The following is a 23915-nucleotide window of genomic DNA, read 5'->3' as shown; positions in this document are numbered from 1 at the left end:
ATCCATTTCCCTTAAGTATTATTAGGTTCACTATTTCCCTTAAGTATTATTATTCCCTTCCTTCTCACATCTCCTGGTTTTCCTTTTCCTGTTTCTCTCATAACAAAAAAAAAAAAAAGAAAAGAAAAGTAGTATAATTGGAAGTTTTCTACAATTTCTAGCTTTAGAGACCCTGGAGAGGATAGTTCCTCCTAGCTCATGTGACAAAGTATACTTACAGCATCCCTGGGGTCACTCTACCACAGGATCCCTGGCTTAACCAGCCACAATACGGGTCACGAGATGCAATACAAGACCTGTGTAAAACCAAACAGAATGTAACTTGGATTTTCTCATCATCAAAGGTTTTGATGCTGCAAGACCCAGGGTAAGTAAAGAAACACGAGCTTACTTTTTACATGATCCATAACGCTCACAGCGACTGAGGGGGATGCGGATAACGCAGCTAGAGAACGCCACATATAAAGCGTGGTGATTTTTATCCAACTGTAATGAGATGACCTTTTTGTCTTCCTCATTCTCAGCATTGCACCTATTTTGTGGGATACATTTTGAAGCCATATGTTTAGTCAGTCAAATGTGGTTTGCTTTAGCAATTACTAAGAGCTGGGAAATCATAAGGAATATTCTTGGTAACAAACCAGGCAAGTACATAGTTTGGGAAATAATAATTATGTGATTCATCTTCTACTTCTCTGCATGGTTGGTTAAATTTCAGGCTGGACAAAGGGTTTTTAAAGATTGCTTTCCTTTTATGCTCATAGAAGTGAATTGCATTTGCGAAAGCCACATTTGACTATAGAAATAAAAAGGATCGTGCTTTAATGCATATAAATTTTCCTGTGTTAGATGGTTCTCCTTCTCTCCTTAGTCCCCTTTGCTCCATTTCTCTCTTCTATTTCTTATTTTTTTTAAAATGGTCTAAATATTCTCGTACATATTAAAGATAGGAAGGAAACGCTTAACTAGTACTACATTCTGTGTATGTATGTGCGTGTATATTTGTGTGTGTGTATGCAAGCTCACAACTGTCTGCTGCATGCAGCATCTTGGAATATATCTGCAAGATAAGAGAGGTGCTGTTAAAATGTTCTCATATTCTACAGGTGAAAAACAAGGGCTGAATTATTTTTAAACTCATCAACTGTTTACCCTCTTTGCCCTAGCAGGCTCGGGAAAAAAACAAACCCAAGATTTATTTCAATGAGAAAAAAAACACAAGACACTAATATGCCAAACCACTGCTACTTTAGAGGCCCAAAAGGACATGACTAGATGAAATACACGCCAAAAATTTTTGAGCAGTGCTGAAGGGCGTTTTCGTAACATATACCTACTTTGCATGGTTGTAGGCTTCAATCTCTTCCAGTAATACGCTGTCGTTCAAAGAGAAAGGACTGGTCTTTGCCAGAACTTTAAGTACCACGCCAGCTTCAGAGCCAACAAAGATGACTGTGTAGTTCTGGTAGGGTCCGGCTGAATGGTCCACTGCGATGGCTGTCAGTCTGTACCTACGAGAGGAGGCGGCACAGATCAGAAGACGAGGCCAACGGGCAGAGAAAACGTTGAATAGGCAGGAGTGTTTCCCACTCAATCTCACCTGACCCGAGTCTTTGTGAACCAGGGCTCATCGGCAATGGGTGGAACGGCAGAGTCCATCAGGGGATGAGATTTGATGAATGACAGAGTTTCATCCGGGAAATCGATGGAGGTTTTATAAGCTTCGGCAAGGCCGTGTTTTGCACAACAGCCAGGCCTGAAAGGAAAACAGCGTTCTTTTATGCTCTCGGCTGCCCCTGCCACACCATGTACTGTATCTAAGGAATAAGTGTATATTCTCAGAGAAGAGGTCAAGAGAGGAAGGAGAGTGAGTGAAACTAACGGAGCAATGCTATGCCCCTGAATTCAATGGGTTCTCCATTCACACTCATGGGCTTGCAGGTCACAAGTCTATGTCTGCTGGCTCTGTCTGAGACGCTGCAGAGAGAGGGACCCCTTCCTGGTGTGGGAGGTTGGCCAAGCTGCTCCCTGAGGAGGGATGCTTCCAATGACCGGAGGGTTTTGTTGAAGACAAAACCCTTTTCTACTTTTTTATTTACCTTGGCTTTGGGACTTTGTCTTCGGGAACTGCTGTCCAAACAGAATCTGGAGTTTTCTGTTCCTTAAATCGTCCTTTGAATACTTTTTCAATGTCATCCATGCTAAATGCACAGACAGCAGAACCAGGGATGCTGAAAAGGAAGAAAATCATCAGGAAGAGGCTGGCGACATGGAGCCTGTCTTGGTTCTGACAGGCATGTAGAGAATATCTTTGCAGTGCCAGGGTTCTGCTCTCACCTGTTGAGCTGCGTGGTAAACACCCCGACCACAGTGGGGATGCCATTGATTTGTATTATGTCTGTAATAGACTGCAGAACATCAAAGTAGAAAAACGAATCTCCAGGGACAGAACAGTTCAGCCGAGCCTTCAGAAATGAAGTCCAGTGTTTCTCCAGGACCCGCTGGGAGCCACCCATGTCGTTTTTACATATGCGGGCCACGCGGGAATACACAGCCTGCCCAACGGACAGAAGCAGAGCAATGGGGTTATGAGCATGGAAAGGAATGGAAACAAAATGATACTGTTTAAGGGAGGGACAAAAAATGCTAAAGATACATCTGGTTCAAAAGAATCTAGCAGTCTTGCAGTCTTCTCTCTAGGGGTCTGTTCAGTAAGAAGGTAAACTAGATTCACCTGTGGGGGAAAAAAGAGCCACTTTCCTGTTTTGCTAAACATGCTCCCCAAGAAGTGAGCTGTCTATCTGCCTTGCTGAATGAAAACCATCCCTGCACTTGGTCTCCAACTTTGCTTCCTGTATTGTTAATGAAACGTGTCATCTTTCAACTTGGCATAGAAGGGGTTGCAATACTTTAAAATCACATGGGCTTTCACTGAAACACTAAAAATTGAATGGGGTCGCTACTTTCTATCCTGTCTTTTGACGCTGAGAAAGAATAGATTATCAGTGGTTTTCTAAAGAGTAAAAAAAGCATCTGTAGCTCAAGGGTACCTGTAGAACACTCTCTGTGGCTGCAGGAAAAAAAGGAAACCTTCTGAAAACTCAAGGCTGCTGTTCCCACTCAGGTTATTGTTCAGATGTTTTCCAGCAATTATTCTCATGATAAGCAACCCACCTCTCTGCAGTTGGCCCTATGTATACTGAATTGAGAACTGGAAAACATGCCAAGGGAGCATCCTTAACTCTATCACAGTGGTCTCAATTTCATGCAGTACAAGTCCACAATTCAAGCCAAATGCATATACTTGCCTTGCCTAAATTATTATGTTCGACAGCGATTTCTCGAAAGAAGAAATAGACATAGTTTCCGTATTCAATGGCATGAAGAAAGTGTGGCTCTGAAAGAAAAATTAAAAACAAACTGGTTCCTAAAGGATAATTCAATTAGCATAAGACCCCGACTGCAAAGCATGACTGACAGATGTTGCACAGTTACATTCAAGCCAACAAGAACTCCAATCTGCCAATGACTTTGAGGAGTCCCAATATGGGTGTGTTCAAGCTTCAGGGAACCCGTCATCTCTAAAGTCAGCTAATGGACTGTAAAAAGACCTACAGGGAACTGAACTACAGCAAAGGTCTTTGTTTCAACAGATTTATTCATTAACCTATTTAACTAGGGAAGAAAACCTCTTACACTGAAAATAAAAAATCTTGATTTCTAGACTCTGAAGAACAAAATGGCTCTCATATGGACTAATCGATTCTCACTGTTAACTTTCCAAGATGGGTAGATGGCAAGTAGTATTACGTGCGTTTAGAAAGTTAGACAAATTGGCACACACAGAGATGAAATCTCCCCCGCTTTTTTTTTGAGGTCACCTAGGATAAACACCTGGATGAACTTACTCTCCTGACATGCCTACTAGCCTCCTCATTCCCTGTCAATGCTCCTGTTCACAATCAAAGCAGTGTGTACTTGTTCTAAATAAACAATATAAAGTCATGCGCTGAACCTCTTCATGGCCATGGCTGCTGTCCCCACTTGGGCCATCCACTATCCTGGTGACCCCACGACACTGCTCTTCAAAGGTACCTTTTATCCATTTGGAATCATATTTTATTGTGCGAAGGGCAGATCCATCACCCATGCTTCGATAAATAACGGCATCACTGGCCAAGAAGTCAGCCACTGTGGCAGAATACAGCTTCCCATCTGAAACCAAAGTTATAATTTTGGTAAGATAACCATAATTATCCTGCAGTGTGTTAGCTTCGGCAGCGTGTTATGCCCTTTGAAGTGCTCTCACTGGTATTACCATTATCTATACAAATAGGGCTACACCTGATGCTCACCATCAACGTGTAACAGGTTAGCCATGATATTATCTAATTTTACAGGGATCTAGGCATCAAAAAGTTAAGCAACTTATCTGGGGCCACTGGCCTAGTTAACAACAGGGTGTCATAATACTTGTAGTGTGCACTCAAATATCCTTGCCCTTAATTTCTTTTTTTGGAAATTTGTGCATAGATTTTAGCCTTTCGAACATTAGATCAAGGTGGGTATCCAAGTTACTAACTTTTACTCTTCCATTAAATTCCTTTTTCGCCTTCAATGTCATTAATCATTTATATTCATTACGCTAAAGGATCTTACCAGCAAAGAGGGCAACATTGGTTTGTCTGGCATCAAATGGGCATCTTGCCAGGCCACTAATTTCTTCCCCATCATATTCTAAGGTACTCAACTACAAAAGAAAAATAAATAGCCAGTGTCATATCTATTCAATGTGCCTGTTTGAAGGCAATACTGTTTTATTCGTATTAAAATTCCATTTGAAGAATTCTGTCTTTATTCTTTCATAGCACTAGAGATAAAACAAATTACTGGAAAGCAGAAAGGTTTCAACTCTAACAGCATACCAGTGAAGGGAGAAAAGTTGATCAAAAGAAGCATATCACATAAAATATACTTACCCTGTAGTATCTACACATGGGATTGAATGCATTGGTACCACAAACAAAAACCATCTCATCGTTTCTTGGAACAAATACTTTGATAAAGTTGTGGCATTCATCCTAAAGAAAGTAGTAGTTACATTAATATCAGACATTCAAACGTGCTAGCACTGTGGTATCAAGCCCACAGAAAGACTAAATCTAGCAGACATTTGTCTGTTTAACTCACTTTATGCTTGCCTTTCATAGCACAGTTTTCTCGATCCTGTTGTCTTGATCGCCACGTCAGTTTCTGTATTAATCAAGCAAAACCAAAGTTCAGTTTTTAACTGAGAACATTTTTGGGGGAGGCAGTGGGAAAATTAATCAGGTTCAGAGGGAATGTAAATAAATTTGCCAACTACAGTTGCTCACCTTGCTTGGTATTACTTCTGTTTTGGGCATTTCATTTAAGTTTACTGTATAAACTTGATCCCTGTTGGAAATAAGGCAATAAAACGTATCACGTGAATACATAAAAATGTTAAGCTGCTTCTTATTTTATTTTTACAGATCTGCCTTTATTGTGTTTTAGAGATCATTTGGATTTTCTCTGTCTCAAACAAAGTCAACAAAGAGTACTTTTTCATTAGTGAGATGCTTTTACATATCACTGTAGTCAGAGAGCAAAGAAAGCTCTTCTCTCCAGGCATGGGTCAAACTGCTACTTGGTATTAGCATAGACATATTTCTAATATTTGCTTGAATAATTCTAAGTTAAAAACGCATAAAGAAAGGTTTTTTTCCCCCTGCTGCTTTAGGAAAAAAGAATGGTGTATGATTTCTTGATGGCAGTAATAAAATAGCACCGCTGAAAGCTTGAGCTCTGTATTTTGTTCCTGGTACACAACACTAACTCTTCTCAGTGAATATTTCTGGCTACTTGCAATTTTTGATCACAATCACATATTAGTTTTTCATGAACTAGACACATTAATGCAAGCACCACAAGAGAAAAGAATTTTAATCTAATAAACCAATGAGAGGAAAATTACCTGCCAGCAATATAAAGTGTGTCTCGAATTTTCAACATCAGCTGAAAGTCCAGCCTGTGCTGCGATTCATTGCCTGAAGGGCGTCCTCTAAAAACCGGATATTGCCTTGAATCTGCAAGTAAAAATGGGCTAAACCATCATTCAGGATTATGGAGCTGAGGGATCAATAAACAGCATTGATTAGCTGTATATACTTGTTGTAGAAGGGTTTTAACTAAATTCCTCTCTTAAGGTCTTGAACATAAATGAATAAAAGGCAATGAATGTCAGCAAATGGTCTTTTTCTTTTAACTCAAAATATATAACCTATATACAGGTTGCCGTAGAAAAGCACCCAACAAAACTGCCCCGTTTTCTCCAAACACTAGGAAATGATTACTGATAAACTCAGATGCAAATTCAAGGTTAAGACATAAAAAATCTCTGCCTCTGTCTGAAAATGAACATGCTTAGAGAATGAAAAACAGAAAAGCTTCCCTTCTCAGAATAGAAGACTGTTCTTGAGACGACTTACAGTGATAGTCGACAGTATTAAGGGGTTCATCATCTTCAGGAAAGCTGACTGCCCTCAACTGGGAAATCATCAGCAGCAGTATGTAGGCACAAAGCAGGAAGACCCTCATGGTGGGCCAAGGTGAAGTCAGGGTAGCCCCTGCTCAGAAATGCCACTGAACTACCTGGAAAACAGAAGCAGTTTGGAAAGATCTCTATGCTGCAATGAAGCGGTTTTCTTGTTTGTAATCAGCTCAGTTTTCACCATCAGCTCCCTCCAAAGCCCCTCTTCCACCAGGAATGCTGGCAGTGGTAGATCAGGTATCGCCAAAAACAAAGGGAAAAGATGGCAACATGCCAGGCCTGATTAAAGCATCTGGTTGAGCATATTGAAGTTTTCAGCAAATTCACAAGAATTTTGGAGGTAATCGTATGTCATCACAGCAGAGCCACCAGAACCATGAGCAGAAATGCTAGCTGCTGACTTGGCAAGAAGATGGGCAAAGTTGGGATCAGAATTTTAATTAAATTCCAATCCTCTTCCCTTCCCCCAGTCCTGAAATATATCTAATACAGCTTGTCTCTGCCCCGCATAAAATACTCAAGCTGCCTCAAAAATAGCCAGAGGGCTGATGATCCTGTCATAATCTCTCCTTAGCTCTTTGCTTATGGTGTTGCCAAATTCCCAGCATTACCCAAGCATTAGCCCTAAATTCTTAAGTCGAGTATTTCCCTATGCTTACTAAGACCAACATGGAGACAATGACATGAATGACCCTGAATCAGGGTGAAAGGGAATTAAAAGAAATACAATGATTTCATGATAACCAATCAAGCAAAGCAAGGCAGGGATGAAGTGGCACAGCTGACACCAGGCCACCAGGGAAGTCTACGTTTTTACATAAAACCATTTGGACACAAACCAATACCCTAAGTACACTGGTCCTTTTAGCTTTATTGAACTTCAGAGCTGTGGGGGTCCTCAGGGACCATCTAGTCCAACCCCCTCATTTTTGAGATGAAAATCCAAGGGCCAAAAAAATTAAAGGACTCACTGAATTGTGTGGAGCTAGTTAAGGCAAGATTGGAGTCCGGACTCACATAATCTGGGTCCCTGTCCAGGCTCTTTTCACCAAATGGAAAGGAGAACATAAATGACTGGATTTTTCTCCTTCAAAAATACAGCATTACAAAAAACTTTTTGGGGAAATGGATATATTCATCGTTTTTATTGAAGTGATGTTTCATAGGTGTTAAATTTAATCAAATTGTACATTAAATACATGCAGTTTATTACATATCATTACTTCAATAAAGCTATCAAAACACAGCATTAATTGCATTATAGTAACAGTAAAAAATTTAAAAGATCTTTAAATGTTATTAGCTTATTAAAAAGATAAATTAGGGCCCTGTTGGGTCAATGAGATGGATATTTTTGTGAAGCTGTAAGTGTTCTACTTTGCAACAATAACACCCTTCCCTCAACCAAAACTGTCACTTCCAGCTACTGTTCTGAACAACAAAACATTTAGCTTTATCCTCAGTCTTACATATCTAAGAACTTTAGGAGAGATTATGAGAGTCACTGCAAATTCCAGGGGAGTCCAACCACTAAACCAGGTGTTTACTGTACCTTTTTTATGGACTTCAGGTGAAGCACACAGATATGCATGCTATCCAATGCTCTAAATATTTCTCTAACTGAAGTACAAGTCAAGTATATGTGAGTTTTAGAGTCCTAGTTTTTCAAAAAGAGAATAATATATTGCAGCAGTTTTTTTCGTGGATGATCAATCCAGCAGTAAGTTCACATGTTTAAACTGCCTTACAAAAAGCAGGTGGAATGGAAACTGCGGTGGCATCATTTTGTACTAAAGTTAAGAGTATGGACTTTGGAGTCAGAATGACTTGGGCATGGATGAAATTATACCACATATTAGCTAATTGGCCTGGGAACGTTCCTTCAATCTCTTTGAGCATTAGTTTCTTTATCTATAAAATATGGATAATAGCACCTTCTCAGAGTGAAAAGGAAGCAAATGCCTGGCACACAGGAAATTCTGAGAAAAGTTAGACCTCTCTACCCATTTCCTACTGGAGAATCCTGGGTATGACCAGATTGACTTTAAGAGTCTCATCAGGGCCTGGGGAAAAGATATCCTAAAATATTAAGGTTATTTGGCCAGTTGTTTTTCACAACTAGTTACTTTAAAGCACTAAAGGACTACTTATAGAATAAATTTTACAACTTGTGCCTATGTATTGGACCTGGAAAATAAAGTAACAAAACAAAACAAAAAAGCAATCACCAACAATCCTACTATCCTACCTCAACAACCACAATGATTTGGTTCTAGTTTTTTACTACATCTACACGGTTTCCATTGTGTTGACAAGATTGTTTTCATTTACCCCTTCTTCTGAAGCAGTGTCTTCCTGTCTTGCTTTTCCATACTATTCTGATCACTTATAAAGACCTTTTAAAGTTGAAGTAGTATAAAAGTATAAAATGTTGCCCTAAGAACTAGATTCTGCTTTGACACCACTCCCAAACATCATCCTCTAGATAGAAAATTACTGACTCTTTCTGCTAGATATCAGGAAAAATAATTAGAAATACCAATTAATCCCAAAGAAGTGTAGAAACATCTGCATTAAAACAAAAAGATTGTTCTGTGTCTTTCTCCTCCATGACAGGTAACTGAATGGTTCACATCAGGTAAGCAGAACATCCATGTCCCAGACAGCAGGGTGGGGAGGAGCCCTCACCAGGAAGAGTGTCTCTCAGCTGTGATCCCAGCACTGGGGCTGAGGATGGAATCACTGCTGACTCACTAGCAAGCACCAAGCTGCTGGCTGAGCTATCATTTCCTATAACTCATTCATCTGACACTGCAGAAAGCAATTTATCCCCATGCCCCACCCCCTACCACTCTAATCCTCCCAAAATAAAGCCCTACCACTAACTGCTTCCTGTCTCTGCATAAAGCTGTATTTTTGAAAAAAAAAAAATTACATTCAGACTTGCCATAGTAGTTATAAATGGAGGCATTTAATGTGATACATATTTCAAAGGCTGGATGAGGGAGGGAAGAATCTGGAAATACCTGAAAGCAATGTACCAGGAAGGGGATGTCTTTGCATGTAAACCCCTCAGACTACTTAGCTCTGACTTTACATAAGAAGATATATCAGGAGTCCAGGGGTCAGTGAAATCATGATACTAGTTATGCTGAAAAAGGGCAGGCCAAGTAGCAGGATGAAATGTTGGAAAAAAACATGGATCTTGAGATTAGAAAAATCTGAGTTCAAACTTGCTTGTGCCATTTACTTCCTGGCTCTTGGGCCCTGTTTAAATTAACTTTATCTCTTTAAGCCTCAGTTTCATCAAATGTAAAATGGGAATAATTATCTTTATTACCTCATAGGCTCTGTTTAGGATTAAATGAGATAATCAGTATGAGGCATCTAACAAAGAGCCTGCTCCACAGTAAATCTTTAGTAAATTTTAACGAATATCATCATGTCTATTCTGGTTACGTCTTGTCTGGCAAAAAGGTGGAAAAAAAAAAAAGTAATGTTCATTCCTTCATCTTGTACAACTATTTGCTAAACTGTTTATGTATACCGTCCTAACAATGACAGGGGCATTCTTAGAGGATAAGGCACACCTTCACAGATGTACAGGCCTCCAAAAAAGAGAAAGCCATCTTCCTCACATGCAAGCTTAGGGTAAAGAACATTCCTACATGAAGTCATTCCTGTTTGTGACACAGTCAGAGAGCAAGGATGCCTGACTAGCTATGTTTATTCAGTTTTTGGTATTTTATATGAACTTCTCCCATACATTCCTAATGTTAAATACTAAATATGATGAGGAAAGCTCTTAATGAGAGTTCAGAGCTGCCAGAACAACCAGGGCGTGAGTGACAGGATACTTGGGAGAAGGGAGGTACATGGAGCTTAGCCCCACACTCAGCATTTGATTTTACCTTATGGAGACTTGATGATTTTATATAATATTTATACTTATATTATTATTCATAATATATTGTTATATTTATATTATAATATATTGTTATATTTTTATAATTTTATATTTGCTAATTTCATAGAGCTTAAGGCTCTATAAAAATGAGAGTATAGCTATAAAGAAAAGTCAAATTTCTGGCAGTCACAAATTTAGGTCCCACCAAGAAGGAATAGTACCAGTAAATAACCAAAGGCTATCATTTGGGCCTCTGACAAGCTACACTCTAGAAGAGGAGAAAAATGTGAGGTAAATCATGTTTTACAAAAATTCCAATCCAATCCAATAAGCTAAGTCCCAGACTGAATGGATATAATCTCCCACTCTAGCTGCTTGCCAGAAAAGATAAGATTACACTTCTTTAGAAAAGGATAACATCATCCAGAGACTACAATTATTTACATACATTGCCCAACATTCAAGTAGAAATTATCAGAAATTCCAAAAACTGCAGCTAAGAGAGAGAGAAAAAAACACAATAGAAATAGGCCCACAGGTAACCCAGATATTAGAGTTACCAAACATATGTTTTGAAAATAACTGTGCTTTTTTTGTGCAAGAAAAAAAGATGACAAGATGGAGAATTTCACCAGAAAACTGGAATCTATAAAAAAGAATTAAATAAAAATTCAACAACAAGGCTGGACACAGTGGCTCACGCCTGTAATACTTTGGGAGGCCGAAGCAGGGGGATCATGAGGTCAGGAGTTCGAGACCAGCCTGACCAACATGGTGAAACCCTGTCTCTACTAAAAATACAACAATTAGCCAGGCATGGTGGTGCACACCTGTAATCCCAGCTACTCAGGAGGCTGAGGCAGGAGAATCGCTTGAACCTGGGAGGCAGAGGTTGCAGTGAGCCAAGATTGCATCACTGAACTCCAGCCTAGGTGACAAAGCGAGACTCCATCTCAAAAAAAAAAAAAAAAAAAATCAACAACAAAAAAGCACAATAAATAACACATCTTCTTAATAGATGTGTTTAGCAACATATTTGTCAGAAGTAAAGAGAAGATTAGTGAGTAAGAAGACAAACAAATAGAAATTATCAGACAGAAATATGGAGAGCAAAAAGTTTGAAAGAAACAGACAAGAGAGTAAGAGACATAGAATTTTGTGAAAGAATTAACATACTGGAGTCCCTGAGGCTGCAGAGAGAGAAATGGACAAAAGCAATATTTGACAAGATAATGGCTGCACACATTTTCAAAACTGACATGATTATAAGCCACAGATTCGAGAAATTCTAAGTTCTAAATACAAGGAAATAAAGTTAGACACATCATAGTAAAAATGCTGAAACAAGGAAAATTTTAAAAAATATTACACACTAAGATATATTACCTTCCAAAAAGCAAGAAAAATACGGACAGCTGACTTATCAGTAGAAACAATGGAAGCCAGCAGACCATAGAATGACATTTTTAAGTTGCTGAAAGAAAATAAATTTCCAGCCTAGAATTCTACAACCTGTAAAAATATTCTTCAAAAATGAAGGCAAAATAAGGATGCTTTAGGCAAATAAAAACTCAGATTTGTTGTTCCAGATGCAAACTAAAAGAAATATTGAAGGAGAGTTCTTTAGGCAGGGGAATTTATAGTGAAGGTTAATGCAAATTTTTAAATTTTAAAAGAAAATTTATTTTGTATTTTTAGTAGAGGTGAGGTCTCACTAAGTCGCCTAGGCTGGTCTCAAACTTCTGGCTTCAAGTGATTCTCTCACCTGGGCCTCCCAACGTGCTGGGATTACAGGCATGAGCCATCATATCTGGCCACAAGTTCTTGTTATGGTTATAGCATAGTAGCCAAATTTGAAATCAATGAATCCCAGATAGAGAAAGTGGTATATAGTCTTTGTCTCCCTGAAAACTAGATAGTTCAAAGGAAATCAGAATGTAGAAATGGGGTAGACCTAATTTATCACTAGCCCAAAGAACCCAGAGAGATACCATGTTGATTTGAAAGCTATCCTCTAGCTCCCATTCCAAGATGCCACTATACAAAGAGTATCTGCTTAGACTCTCCTAACTCCACCTGCCTCAGGATCTGAATATGGAGTTGGTTCCTTTTAGCTTCCCGATGACTCTTCCAGACCTTGGGCCTCTATGATCTTACAAAAAGTCTTTGGTCGAAGTCCTGCTCCTCCTCCTCTCTTTTACCTGATAGTTTCCCAGTCATTTTCTCTAGCTTTACAAAGACTTTACTAGCCTCAGCCCATGGTTCCATATGGAGACTTCAGCCTCAAAATCATAAAGCAATGCATTGTGTGCTCTGATGCTAACCTCTTGTTCTTCCTTCCAGCTTGCTCATACTGCTCTACTGTCTCATGTTCTTTTCTGCTAGTCAGTCTTCTCTGATCTTGACATACCTCTTTATCCATCTTAGGCTGTCAATGGTCAATCATGTCCATTATTCTGCCTGTGCTCTTGACTGCCTCATCCTCTGAGTCCTTGTCAGCTTTTCTTGCAAAGTCTTAACCTTGGATGAACTCTGCCACTCACCTTCTGCACCTTCTCCAGAGCAGCTGAGCACTAGTTGAGACAAGCACACTCTAGGACAACTCGCTAGTAATGTAACAGAATTCTTTGTCATCAACTACAAATAGCATCAAAAACTCCATGGAGATCCTATGTTCCTCAATTAAATTAGAACACTCCCCAAATCCACAAATGTAAATTTCCCACTTTCCTCAAGGCCCTGATCTGCTATGTCTCCACACTCTGCTACTTACATTCCTCCCTCCTGCCCCACGGCTACTTCACATAGAATATGAAAGCTGTAACATGGGAGCTTCCTCAGTTTTCTCCTTTCCCATTGCCAAATACATCAACTCTTTCCCATGGGCTTTTTTTTTTTTTTTTTCTTGACACTGTCTTGCTCTGTTGTCCAGGGTGGAGTGCAGTGATGCAACCTTGGCTCACTGCAACCTCTGCCTCCCAGGTTCAAGCAATTCTCTTGCCTCAGCCTCCAAAGTAGCTGGTATTACAGGCGTGCACCACCACGTCAAGCTAATTTTTATATTTTTAGTAGAGGTGGGGTTTCATCATGTTGGCCAGGCTGGTCTCAAACTCCTGACCTCAAGTGATCTGTCCACCTCGGCCTCCCTAAATGCTGGGATTACAGGCATGAGCCACTGTGCCTGGCCCCAATCTAAAGCAATTGGATTGCTTTAAATTCAATCCCTTCACTCTTTTCTGGAATAAAAAGATGTTGATTACATTTATGTCTTTCTGGTATTTTCTGTAACTCTTAACCAATTAAATACTGTCCATCAGCACTGAAATTTGTCCTTGTCTCCATCATCACACACACAAAAGGAAAATACCTACTGTAGCCCTGATCCCACTCAAGCTATCACCTGGGTCTTCACTGCTCTTCACTGCTCTTCACTGGCACTGAAACAAATTTTGCTCTACTGCTATAAGTTCCTCATCTCCTGCTCATTCTTCTACTTTCTATGTTCTAGTTCCTCTGTCAGTAGAGACTGACGAGCTACAAGTACCTAAAGGCAATGGACATTTTCCAGTCCTATTTCATTTGACTGCTCAGTAGCTTTAGACGCAGTTGACAGTTCACAGCTTTTCCAAACACTGCCTTTCCTTGCTTTTCCTCATACCACATTCTTCTGATGGTTTACCCACCTCTCTGTCTGCCTGTTTGTCCCCCATTAGTTTTCTAGATACAAGAATGATCTTTTCAGAATATAAACCTAATCACGGCATCTCATAATCCTCCAGTAAACTTCTATTACTCCTAGGATGGGGCCCAAATCTTTTAAATGTGGCCTTCAAGGTTTTTCAGGTTCTGAGTCCTGCCCCCTCTCACAAGGAGTCCTGTCTCACCTCGGGCCTCTATCCCTTTTTTCTTGTGCTTCTACCACCCTGCCTCTGTGTTCAGCCCTGGAATATGTCATGTCATGCCACCTACCAAGCCTTGCTCCTCCTTTCCCTCTATGATGGCCCTTTCTGCCTCCCATCCTTGTCCTAGTTAAGTCCCCCTAATTTTTTAGAAAATAGGGAAGATTTTTCTTCAGTCCCTTGGGTCAAGTATATCTCACAGTTGTCAATTCCTAAGACAACTGTAAATCAACTGTGAATAAAGGAATAAGCCGAAGAATGAACCACGTGTCCTGAATCACCATATCCCCGCTGAATCTCTTAGCGCAAGGTTAGCATTTTGGACTCCAGTTTAATTTAGATTGATTTGGTACCACTAAACAAACAACAGAGGGCAGCAGACCCAGGGGGGATGGGCCCGTGGGGCTTCCACTTCCCAAGAGCATGGACTCTTTCAGCTGAGAATGCTGTAACTAAAGGAAGAAGAGGGGGTGGAACTAGACCTGTGGCACAAAGAGCACCATTCACTCTGTAGTCTATGACATTTCAGGGGCACTGCTCTTACTGTAGTCAATGAGAATGATGGCACCTGGCGTCACAGGAATTATCCATTTACGAACTATGGGTCATGAGAGCCCCAAGAGACTAAACAAAAAAGGAGCAGTGGGTTTAGGTAAGTTGAGAGAGACGAAAGAGAAGCAAGTTGATTGCTATACCTTGGAGCCTATCAAGACAAGGAGGGTTGTAATTGAAGACCAATTATAAAAGGGAGGTTTAGGTTTATATAGCGTTCATGTGCCTAGATTCTAAGCAGTGTGTTCTGGGCAGGGCTTTAGATCTTAATGATCACCATCAGTATTTAATGAGAATAGTATGACAGCTTGGCTGACACCACAAGCTTTGGAATATAAGAAGGTAATATCCACTGAATTGCAGGCCTTCTTTCACCTTCCATATGTGGTAAGAAGACTAGATTATTAATCATCACTATATATACAGATTCCAGGAGACCCCAAAGTAGAGCTGGGGCAGGCTACTCTGGGCCCTTCTGAAAAGCATGGGTGCTCCTTGCCTCCAGTCTCACCAAGTAACTCTTGGCTGATGTGGTGTTTTAAAGGAGCAGAGGCTTTTTCATTTAAGGAATCGCTACTGCTACCCCACCCTCCACCTCATGCATGCAGGTTCTGTGTGCAGGTGCCACATCTGAACAAATAAATACATCCTCTCTCACTGTGGGCCATGAGGAGATTGCTGAAAGGCCCCGACTCTGAGACCCTTCCTCCTTCTAGGAATGTGGGTTCCCAGGTAAGAGGAAGAGGCTTCTAGCACTGTTATGTTTCTGACACTTTATAATTAACCGTCTAAAACTCTGCCCCGTGGCATGTGGAGGAAATGACGAAGCAGGTCTGTGACTCACCTTCCACACAGCTGAAGCCCTGCTGACACATCAGAATCTGTGAAATGTGCATTCTAAAGGAGCAAGTAAGGGCCTGATGGGAGCAGTGGAGACTCACACCATGAGGAACAAATCAGGGATGATTCTTCTCCCACCAACACTGGCAGCAAGAGAGGAAAGAGGCCAGGAACCAGGAGATCTGGGGTCACAGACTGGCTAGCTAGGTGGCCAGAGACAAGTCACTTCGCCAATCTGGACTGATTTTATGCAATACAAGGGGGCTGCTAAATTAAAACTGTAGAAACCTGTTTTTTGTCTAAGAATCCATGTTCTCCTCCTGATGGCTAGAGGGATTCCTACTTCCCTATCTAGTGGGATAAACATCCTGGTGTAATTCCCACTGCTCCAGGCTCTTTCTCCTCCATATCCAAGCATTTCAAGTCACTATTATCATAAACAAACCGCCATTCCCTTGACCTTGAGGCTGCCTCTGCTTTCTCTCTCTCCCACTTCCTTTCTCCGCCCGGCTTCTTTGAAGAGAAGCCTGAGTCCATATTCTCCATTTTCTCACTTTTCATTATATTTGTAGCCCACTCTAGCCTAACTTTAATGACTATGCATCAACCACCTAATTGCCAAATCCAAGGCAATCCTCATTTTAAATCTTCCTTCATCTCCCTGAGGCATTTAATCTCAGTGGTCATTCCACCAGATCTTCAAACTCCACCTGTGACTCCCCTAGTTCTCCCCACCTCCCTAGCTGCTCTTTTTCATCGTCTTCCCAAATTTGTCTTAACATGCTTGCCCATTGGATGTGGTTCTTCCCAGTTCCATCCCGGGTCTCTAGGGATGTGCTCACATGACACCTACCTTCTTCACTACCACCAATTCACTAATCCTAGATCACACGTCCACCACACACCAGTTCCAATCCAGCTGTCCAACTCCCTGCTAGATATTTTGACCTTCGTAAAATATAGGCATTTTAAATTCAGTAGTCTAAAATTGAACTTAAGATACTTTGCCTTGACTTTTCCTCCTGCTGAATTTCCTGCAGAGCACAGGTTTAGAGCTCGGAGTACCTGGCTTCCAACGTAAGCACTACCATTTACAAGCCATGTGACTTTGGGCATGTTACTTAACTTTCAAATTTTCTTGTTTTCCTGCCTGCAGTGAGGATAATAATAGCACTAATATTATTACAATTATTGAATGAGATAACCTATATAAAGCATGTAGCCAAACCCCTTGCGCCTGACAAGAACCCAGTAATTAGGCCGGGTGCAGTGGCTCACATCTGTAATCCCAGCAATCTGGGAGGCTGAGGTGGTCAGATCACTTGAGGTCAGGAGTTCAAGACCAGCCCGGCCAACAGGTGAAACCATTTCTCTAGTAAAAATACAAAAAATTATCTGGACATGGTAGTGTGTGCCTGTAATCCCAGCTACTCGGGAGGCTGAGGCAGGAGAATTGCTTGAACCCGGAAGGTGGAGGTTGCAGTGAGCTGAGATTGTGCCACTGCACTCCAGCCTGGGTGACAAGAACGAAACTCTATCTCCAAAAAAAAAAAAAGATTTACAACTATTATTATTGTTATTGCTATTTTTCATATCCTTCTCAGGCACTTGTGTTTTAAGCCTGGGAGTCTTCCTAGACGGCCCCGTCTCCATCATCCTCTCCTTTGAACCTGTCAGTACATCCCATTGCTTCTATCTCTTCATTTGTGTAGAATTGACTCTTCATTGGTGTCTGTTCTCCTAGACTTCTAGTGCATTCTCCACAGTGCCACCAGAATGATCTTTCTAAAACACAAATGCTATCATGTTACATCCCTGTCCAAAAGCACTTTAATGGTTCCCGAAGGCCTATGTGTAAAGTCTAAATTCATTTCCAAGATTTACAAGATCCTTCACAATTCTATTCTAGCTAGCTCCTCCATCTCACCTAATGATACTTCCCCACCTGGATCCCAAAGCAGTGTCTTCTGCACACGCTATTCTTTCTAAGATGTCCTTCCTGAAAACTGTCTATTCACCAGCTCAGAACTTACCCGGCCCTCTCCCCTTTCTCATTCTTCCCTCTTCAGCCACACTGCTCTGCTCAGGACAGCTAGTCATACTATGATATTGTATAAATACTTCTATTGCAGAACTTATCACTCCACAGCAGTGTTACTGATTTTCACATTTTCTCTATTGGGCTATGCCACTTAAAGGATCATTTTCCTCTTTACTGCCACGATCAGGCACAGGGCCTGGCACCCGGCAGGTCCTCAGTAAATACTTAATGAATGGAGGAAGAAATAAAGAAAGAAGGTAGAACACTGACAGGACTGCGCTAAAATGGCACACAGGCCACATCAAAATGAACAGCTCTCCACCATCAACCCAACAGCGAATCTTGAGTCTACCATCATTCTCCTCCAGCGCTGGCACAACATCCTCATTAGCCTCCAGTTCATGAGCTTCAGGTGCTGCAAAACCAAGAGGTTCTCTATAAGGCAACAGATGCCTCTTTTCACACCTACCCATCATTAACAAACTGCCCACCAGAAATGGGCAACACAGGCCAAATAACTAAATGATTTCTGTCAACCTCCCCATCTCCACCACTGAAATTCCTGCTTACTTTGCAGCTTTCCCGGAGCAAAGGGAAGGAAAGCAGGGCTATTCCTGAGATTAGAGAGTGGATATATGGGACTGGCAGAGAAGAATCCTATATGACTCTTCACTACCTAACAAACAAATATAAAATGAAAATCAGCTTGCCTAATGGCTGGGTTATGCCTGAAATTATGCAATGGGAAATTCTTTTCTTTGGCCAATGGCCTTTTTTCCAGTTATAAATTAAGTAATGATAGAATATACCATAAGCCAGAAACCAGTATGAAGACATTTGTAAGATCTGATCTTACCTAGCATATCAGAACATGCTGGATTCTGACAGAAGAGAAAAAAGCGCAGGTGGCAGTAGATACTATGGGAGAGAGGAAAGAGGAGGCTGGGGCTATGGAAGTCTGGGTGATCCTTATTAATGCCTTGCTCTTAAAATCAGTGTTTTCCCCAAAGTTGGATCAATTTTATTTGAGTTATATTTTATGTACATGATAAAGCTGTCGACTTAAGTTTTCTGAAAATTAAAAACCTCTTATGCAAGGTTTTCACTTTAAGTCTGGATTTTCTTAAAGCAAAGCACACCAATATCTGAATCAGTAATACTTTGGTTACATATTAATAATTCAAAAAGGAACTGAAATTAAAAAGAGTTAGGTAGGAAGGGACAGAAAACAGGATCTAACCTGTCTTTGCCAATTCCAAGCAAACCTGGACAAGAATCCCAGGATCTGATCTGTGATCAGAACCACTGCTCTGGGGACCATAATTCTAGCGACAATTTGTCTACAAGTTTTTGCCTTTCTGCCCTAACTCAAATTGAATAACATTCATTTTAAAGCAAAATTGTCCTAGAAACAATCCTCATTAATAGTGAAAATAATACAAGAAACTAATGAGAATATGAGCCTGATATGTAAGCAGAAAATCTGCTATCTGGGAAGATGACAAAATATATAAGCCTCTTAAGACATCAATATAATAACTTGCTTTGTGAAAGTATAATGCAAAAGGAACCTTCTACAGTCGAAATATATATATATATATATATACATATATATATATATACACACACAGCAAGAGACTGTTGTGGCAGAAATGAACAATGGTGTCTCCTTTTTTCAGGGGAACCGAAGGGTTTTCAAGGCTAACTAATGACAAGATAAATTAAAAGCCTTCTTTTTTGGTTATCTCCTCCATACGCATATCCCAGCCAGACCGGGCTCCTCCCCTTCAGCCTCCAGGAAAAGGTACCATTCTAGACAAAGGAAGGGCTCAAGGTTCCAAGGGATGACCCAGATGCCAAAGGACTCAGCCTGTCTGTGGAACACTGGCTTATTCTACCAGATGACCTGCTGAGGCTGCCACATGGCCTGCATGTGACATTCTGTTCAGGATAATAGGGCCTGGGTCTATGCCTGGTTCTGCCCTTTGGGCTGGGATGACAGAAGTAGAGTATATTTGTTATGATGCTACTGACTTGTCTGATGCAACCACTGTGTAGCCATAGCTTTCAATGTACTCCATGGAGCCTTTCCAGGCTTTCAAAGAAATGAACAATACCCTGGCAAAGAAGGACTGAGGATGGGCTGCTGCTCCTATTCCTGTCTGACGAAGGTCAAGCAGATAAATTAAGGGACTTATGATCCAGGAGTGGTGAAGCCAGTGCAGAACCCAGATGTCACAACAGAGTTCAATGATCTATGTTAGTAACACTGCCAACAACAATGGGATTTCACTCTATTTTAAAAGGTTCACGTCTTCAGCCTTGATATTCTGCAAAGTGCCTCATCAGAGGTTCTCAGGTAATGTCATGCTTTAAAACAGTTGGTGATGAGTTTACAGAAGGGTTAAAACTCTAACGACCCAGAGGAAGAGAAGTGAAATTTTAAAAGCCAAGAATTTTTAGTCCCAAGTCCTTTGGTTTTTGGTCACCAAAAATAAGGCCTTTGTATTAATATTTGCCTTCTGTATTTGCAAATACAGTAACAGTTGCCTGTCTCTAACAAATGTAGAGAAAGATTACTGATTGCTCAGAAGGATCTAGAGCATTAACCTTATCAGGATTCTGTAAGTCAATCCTAACTTGTTTCTTAAAATGTACTTCCTGGGTGAAGGGTACATGGAACTCTCTGTACTATTATTACAACTTCTTGTGAGTTCATAATTATTTCAAAATAATTATTTTTTAATGTATTTTGTCCTACTGATGGAAATGTGGCCCATGGTAAGTTAGGTTCCATTTGATAGATCTGGACTAAAAATGGAGCTGTAACCAAGAATGAGAATAATAAACAGCCCAGGTGAATTTTGTGTCCTGCGAAGCTCAGAGAGGTCCCAGGCTAAGCTTGAGTCAGTGCGCCTGTGCCTTACCTGCAGCCTTTTGTCTAGGCTCCGTATCTGATGGACTATGAAATTCTGAAACCTCTGGGTCCACAGAGGCAAAATGGGAGTTTAGGTCAATCCATGCAAGTTCTTAAAATCTCAGTTCCTAATTTTTACTAAACTGATGCAAGACCAAGAGGGTATTAAGCAAACTCAGCCCTTGCTGCTGTCAGGGATGGAGCCTGACAAGCATTGAGCAGTGGAGTACGGGGTAGAGAACATGGCTCTGGAGCCAGGCTGCCCAGGTAGGTGCCCCAGCTTTGCTGTGCAATCAGTGATCTGACCTTGGGCGAGCTAGTTCACCACTTGGTCCCTCCTTTACCCTGTACATTGCGGATAGGATCACACTAGCAGCTACTCATAGAGTTGCTGAGGACTGAAGGAGTTCTTGAAAGAGTTTACCAGAGATCCTGGCACATGGTAAGCACCACAAAAATCACTATTAGACCAGGTGAGTACCAGGAAGCCTGTTCAAGGCTAAAGGTACAACCTTGAGGAAGGGTGTGTGGTTCTAATGCCAGAGATAATTACGCTTCAAACACTATTATATTACCCTTATCTACATGTTTTCTCACCTTCCTTATGAATCACCTTGGGGGATGTTAATCTTATCCCAGACATTAAACACACCTGGAGATAATAGGGAGGTAAAAAATTTGGATTCTACTCTTAACTCAGCCTCTAAGGATCTGACAGACCATGAGAAAGCCAACTTGCCTCTTCCAGCCTTGGTTTCCCAATCTATACAATGAGAACGCAGGTGATCTCCAAGGCCCCTTCCAAGTTGTGACATTTTATGATTTTGAGTTTGGTGCCTGCGTTGAAAAGGTTCTTCACTCAAAGTAAAATTCTTCCCAATTCACACTTCTAAGTTTTTTGTTGTAGCATTGCTGTTGCCTAGGATACAAAGTGCATGTGCTCCCTCTGTACCCTGAGACAGGAGAGCGCTACGATCGCTGCCTCTGATCTGTGATGCCGAACCACAAATGGGCTTTGTACTACAAACTGACTGATGCCTTGAACAGGGACCGAGCCTCCACTGGCACTTACGAATGTGGACTTGGCATTCTGATGGCGTCCCAGATGAAATGGCAGAGGGTGCATTTCCCCCCCACAACCATGTGGCATTGGGAAACACGTCCTTTAAGTGTCTCTTCGAGTTTTCTTGGACCCAGGGGTGAGGTGCTCCCACAGGCTAGCAGATCATGTCCAATTTCTTTTTTAAATTGTAGGATGTGCTGTGGGAAGCTCAGTTCACATACACTCAGGACCTCTGTCTAGGTTTCTTAGCCTCTCTCTGCATTCCCAATGTACTTTGCAGCTGATAGTTAATAAACTTCTGTGTGTGGGTGAGGATTGGGGTGCCTAGCTCTCATCGATATTCAGCCTAGACCAGGGTTTGGGGAAAGAGCTTTTCACTTATAGCGTTTTATGTTCTTCAAAGCAAATATGTCTATCTACTCTAGTCCTTAAAGCTGCCCTTAGAGGCTTAGGGCAGAAGCTATTTTCTCCACTGAACTTCATGTCAGCTTCAGGAGAACAGAAGTCATGTCTGTCTGTTCTCTACTTTATCTTTATTACCCACCATAGCATCTGGAACTCACTATCTACTTGGTAAATATTTGCTGAATTAGTAAATAGATGCTTTTCAGACAAGGAGTTAAAGAACTGCTGGAGGTCATACTGCTGATAAGAGGCTTCTGGGTCATGTGTCTCCAGGTCCATTGCTCTATGACCTCCATGGCTAATCTCAGAGAGGCTCAAAATGGATTTGCATTGACAAAAATCAAAACTAGGTTCCACAGTGACATTCAGCATTGGTCTTACAGCTATGGGGCCAAGAGGGACCAGAGGACAGCATTTGGATGCCACTTCTCTGAACCCCCTATATTTCAGGCATGGTAAAGCACCCCCTCATTCCAGTGCAAACTCAGCTTCTCCTACCTTTCTGCCTTTGGATGTGCTGTCCCCATCACTACCTGGAATGCTCTTCTGGTCCCTTCCTCTTCATGACTGATTTCTCACGAGAAATCACTTCCCACCAGGATTTTCCTTCTTTTCCTTCTCCAGCCATGAAAATCTGGGCTCACTTTCATCAGAGCACATATCACGTGATAGTCTGTTTCCTTCTTTTCAGAACTTACTGCCCCGCACTGTAGGTTTCTTTGAGTTCAGGAACTGTCTTTTATGTCCACAAATAAACTCCCAAAAAAGTGGGTAGTCCACAGGGTTTTAATAGTTCTTGTTGAATGAATTTCTGTGTGCGACCCTGTGCCTTCTCAAGAAAAAAAAAAAGTTAAAAAATCTCCACAGAGCCCTTTACCCACTGATGGTGAACTGCTAATGACAGGTCATCCACAATCACCAGTAATGAACATACACACACACCAACATATTAAATTATGCATTAAATTATTAAATTAAGCATTAAATTATGCAGCAGTATTTCTGGTAGGCATTTCCCCTTACAGCTGCAGATGTGACCATAGTGAGATCTGGGCTTCCCTTGATTTTGAGATTGTTGGGAAGGACATACAGGACTTAGCAGTGTGCCAGTGATATTGTCTGGCCCATTTCCTAAATTGACCAATGCCTTGGACCTAGGGCCCCAAATTCTATTTTAATCATAGGAGGCATCCTGGGGAGGTATAGAGAAAAAAGAATGTTGCTTTCTTTAGACATGCAAACAGGCTAAACATTGGTGAAAAGATTGAGAGAAATTAGCCTAATTATCTTTGGAGGAAAAAGTGTGACTAGTTTTTCCTTTTCCCCACCTACTCTCACTATACAGACTTGCAGCTCTTTGACAAAAAAGAAAGGATTACAAAACCAGGAAACACAGAGGGTGTGGGGTCCTTTGTATGAAGGATACAGGGACAAGGAAGGATTACAACCAGAGTAAGAAAGGCGTTCTAGCAGGACTGGGGGAAAGAACTGGAGGGACCTGTGGGTTTCTTCCTGAGGGGCTGCATCTATTCCAAGCTGGGTAGAGAGGCAGAGCCACCTCTTTCATGTCATATGTGCTGAAAGTCCCAGACACCCTTCAGATCAGTGGACATTCAACAAGTAGAAGCAGCCATTAACATAAACACAACCCCAGCCCAAGAGGCCTGGCCTGGTTTATGAGGTGCTCTAATCACCAGTCCCCAAGCCCTAGGCTCTATCT

At 41.2% G+C, this 23915-nt stretch overlaps 1 protein-coding gene across 18 annotated transcripts in view; it reads right to left on the bottom strand.

Moving 5' to 3' along the window:
- The window catches only part of SEMA6D (semaphorin 6D), a 588742-nt gene that overhangs the window by 6491 nt on the left and 558336 nt on the right, over positions 1-23915 (bottom strand). For 17 of the 18 annotated variants that reach the window (XM_054531128.2, XM_054531135.2, XM_054531139.2 and 14 more), the window contains 14 exon segments: positions 6510-6672; positions 5996-6107; positions 5376-5436; positions 5191-5253; positions 4980-5081; positions 4660-4750; positions 4096-4215; positions 3309-3397; positions 2338-2555; positions 2100-2231; positions 1601-1756; positions 1338-1511; positions 392-532; positions 219-296 (listed from right to left, as the gene is read on the bottom strand). In XM_054531128.2, the coding sequence (XP_054387103.1) occupies positions 219-296; positions 392-532; positions 1338-1511; positions 1601-1756; positions 2100-2231; positions 2338-2555; positions 3309-3397; positions 4096-4215; positions 4660-4750; positions 4980-5081; positions 5191-5253; positions 5376-5436; positions 5996-6107; positions 6510-6618 (1646 nt within the window). In that variant the 5' untranslated portion in view covers positions 6619-6672. 18 annotated transcript variants of the gene reach the window in all.

This window comes from Pongo abelii, chromosome 16 (genome assembly GCF_028885655.2).
Source record: "Pongo abelii isolate AG06213 chromosome 16, NHGRI_mPonAbe1-v2.0_pri, whole genome shotgun sequence".
Lineage (NCBI taxonomy): Eukaryota > Metazoa > Chordata > Mammalia > Primates > Hominidae > Pongo > Pongo abelii.
Note: the sequence above shows the minus strand (reverse complement) of the source record. Positions and strands in the feature narration are given on the sequence as shown.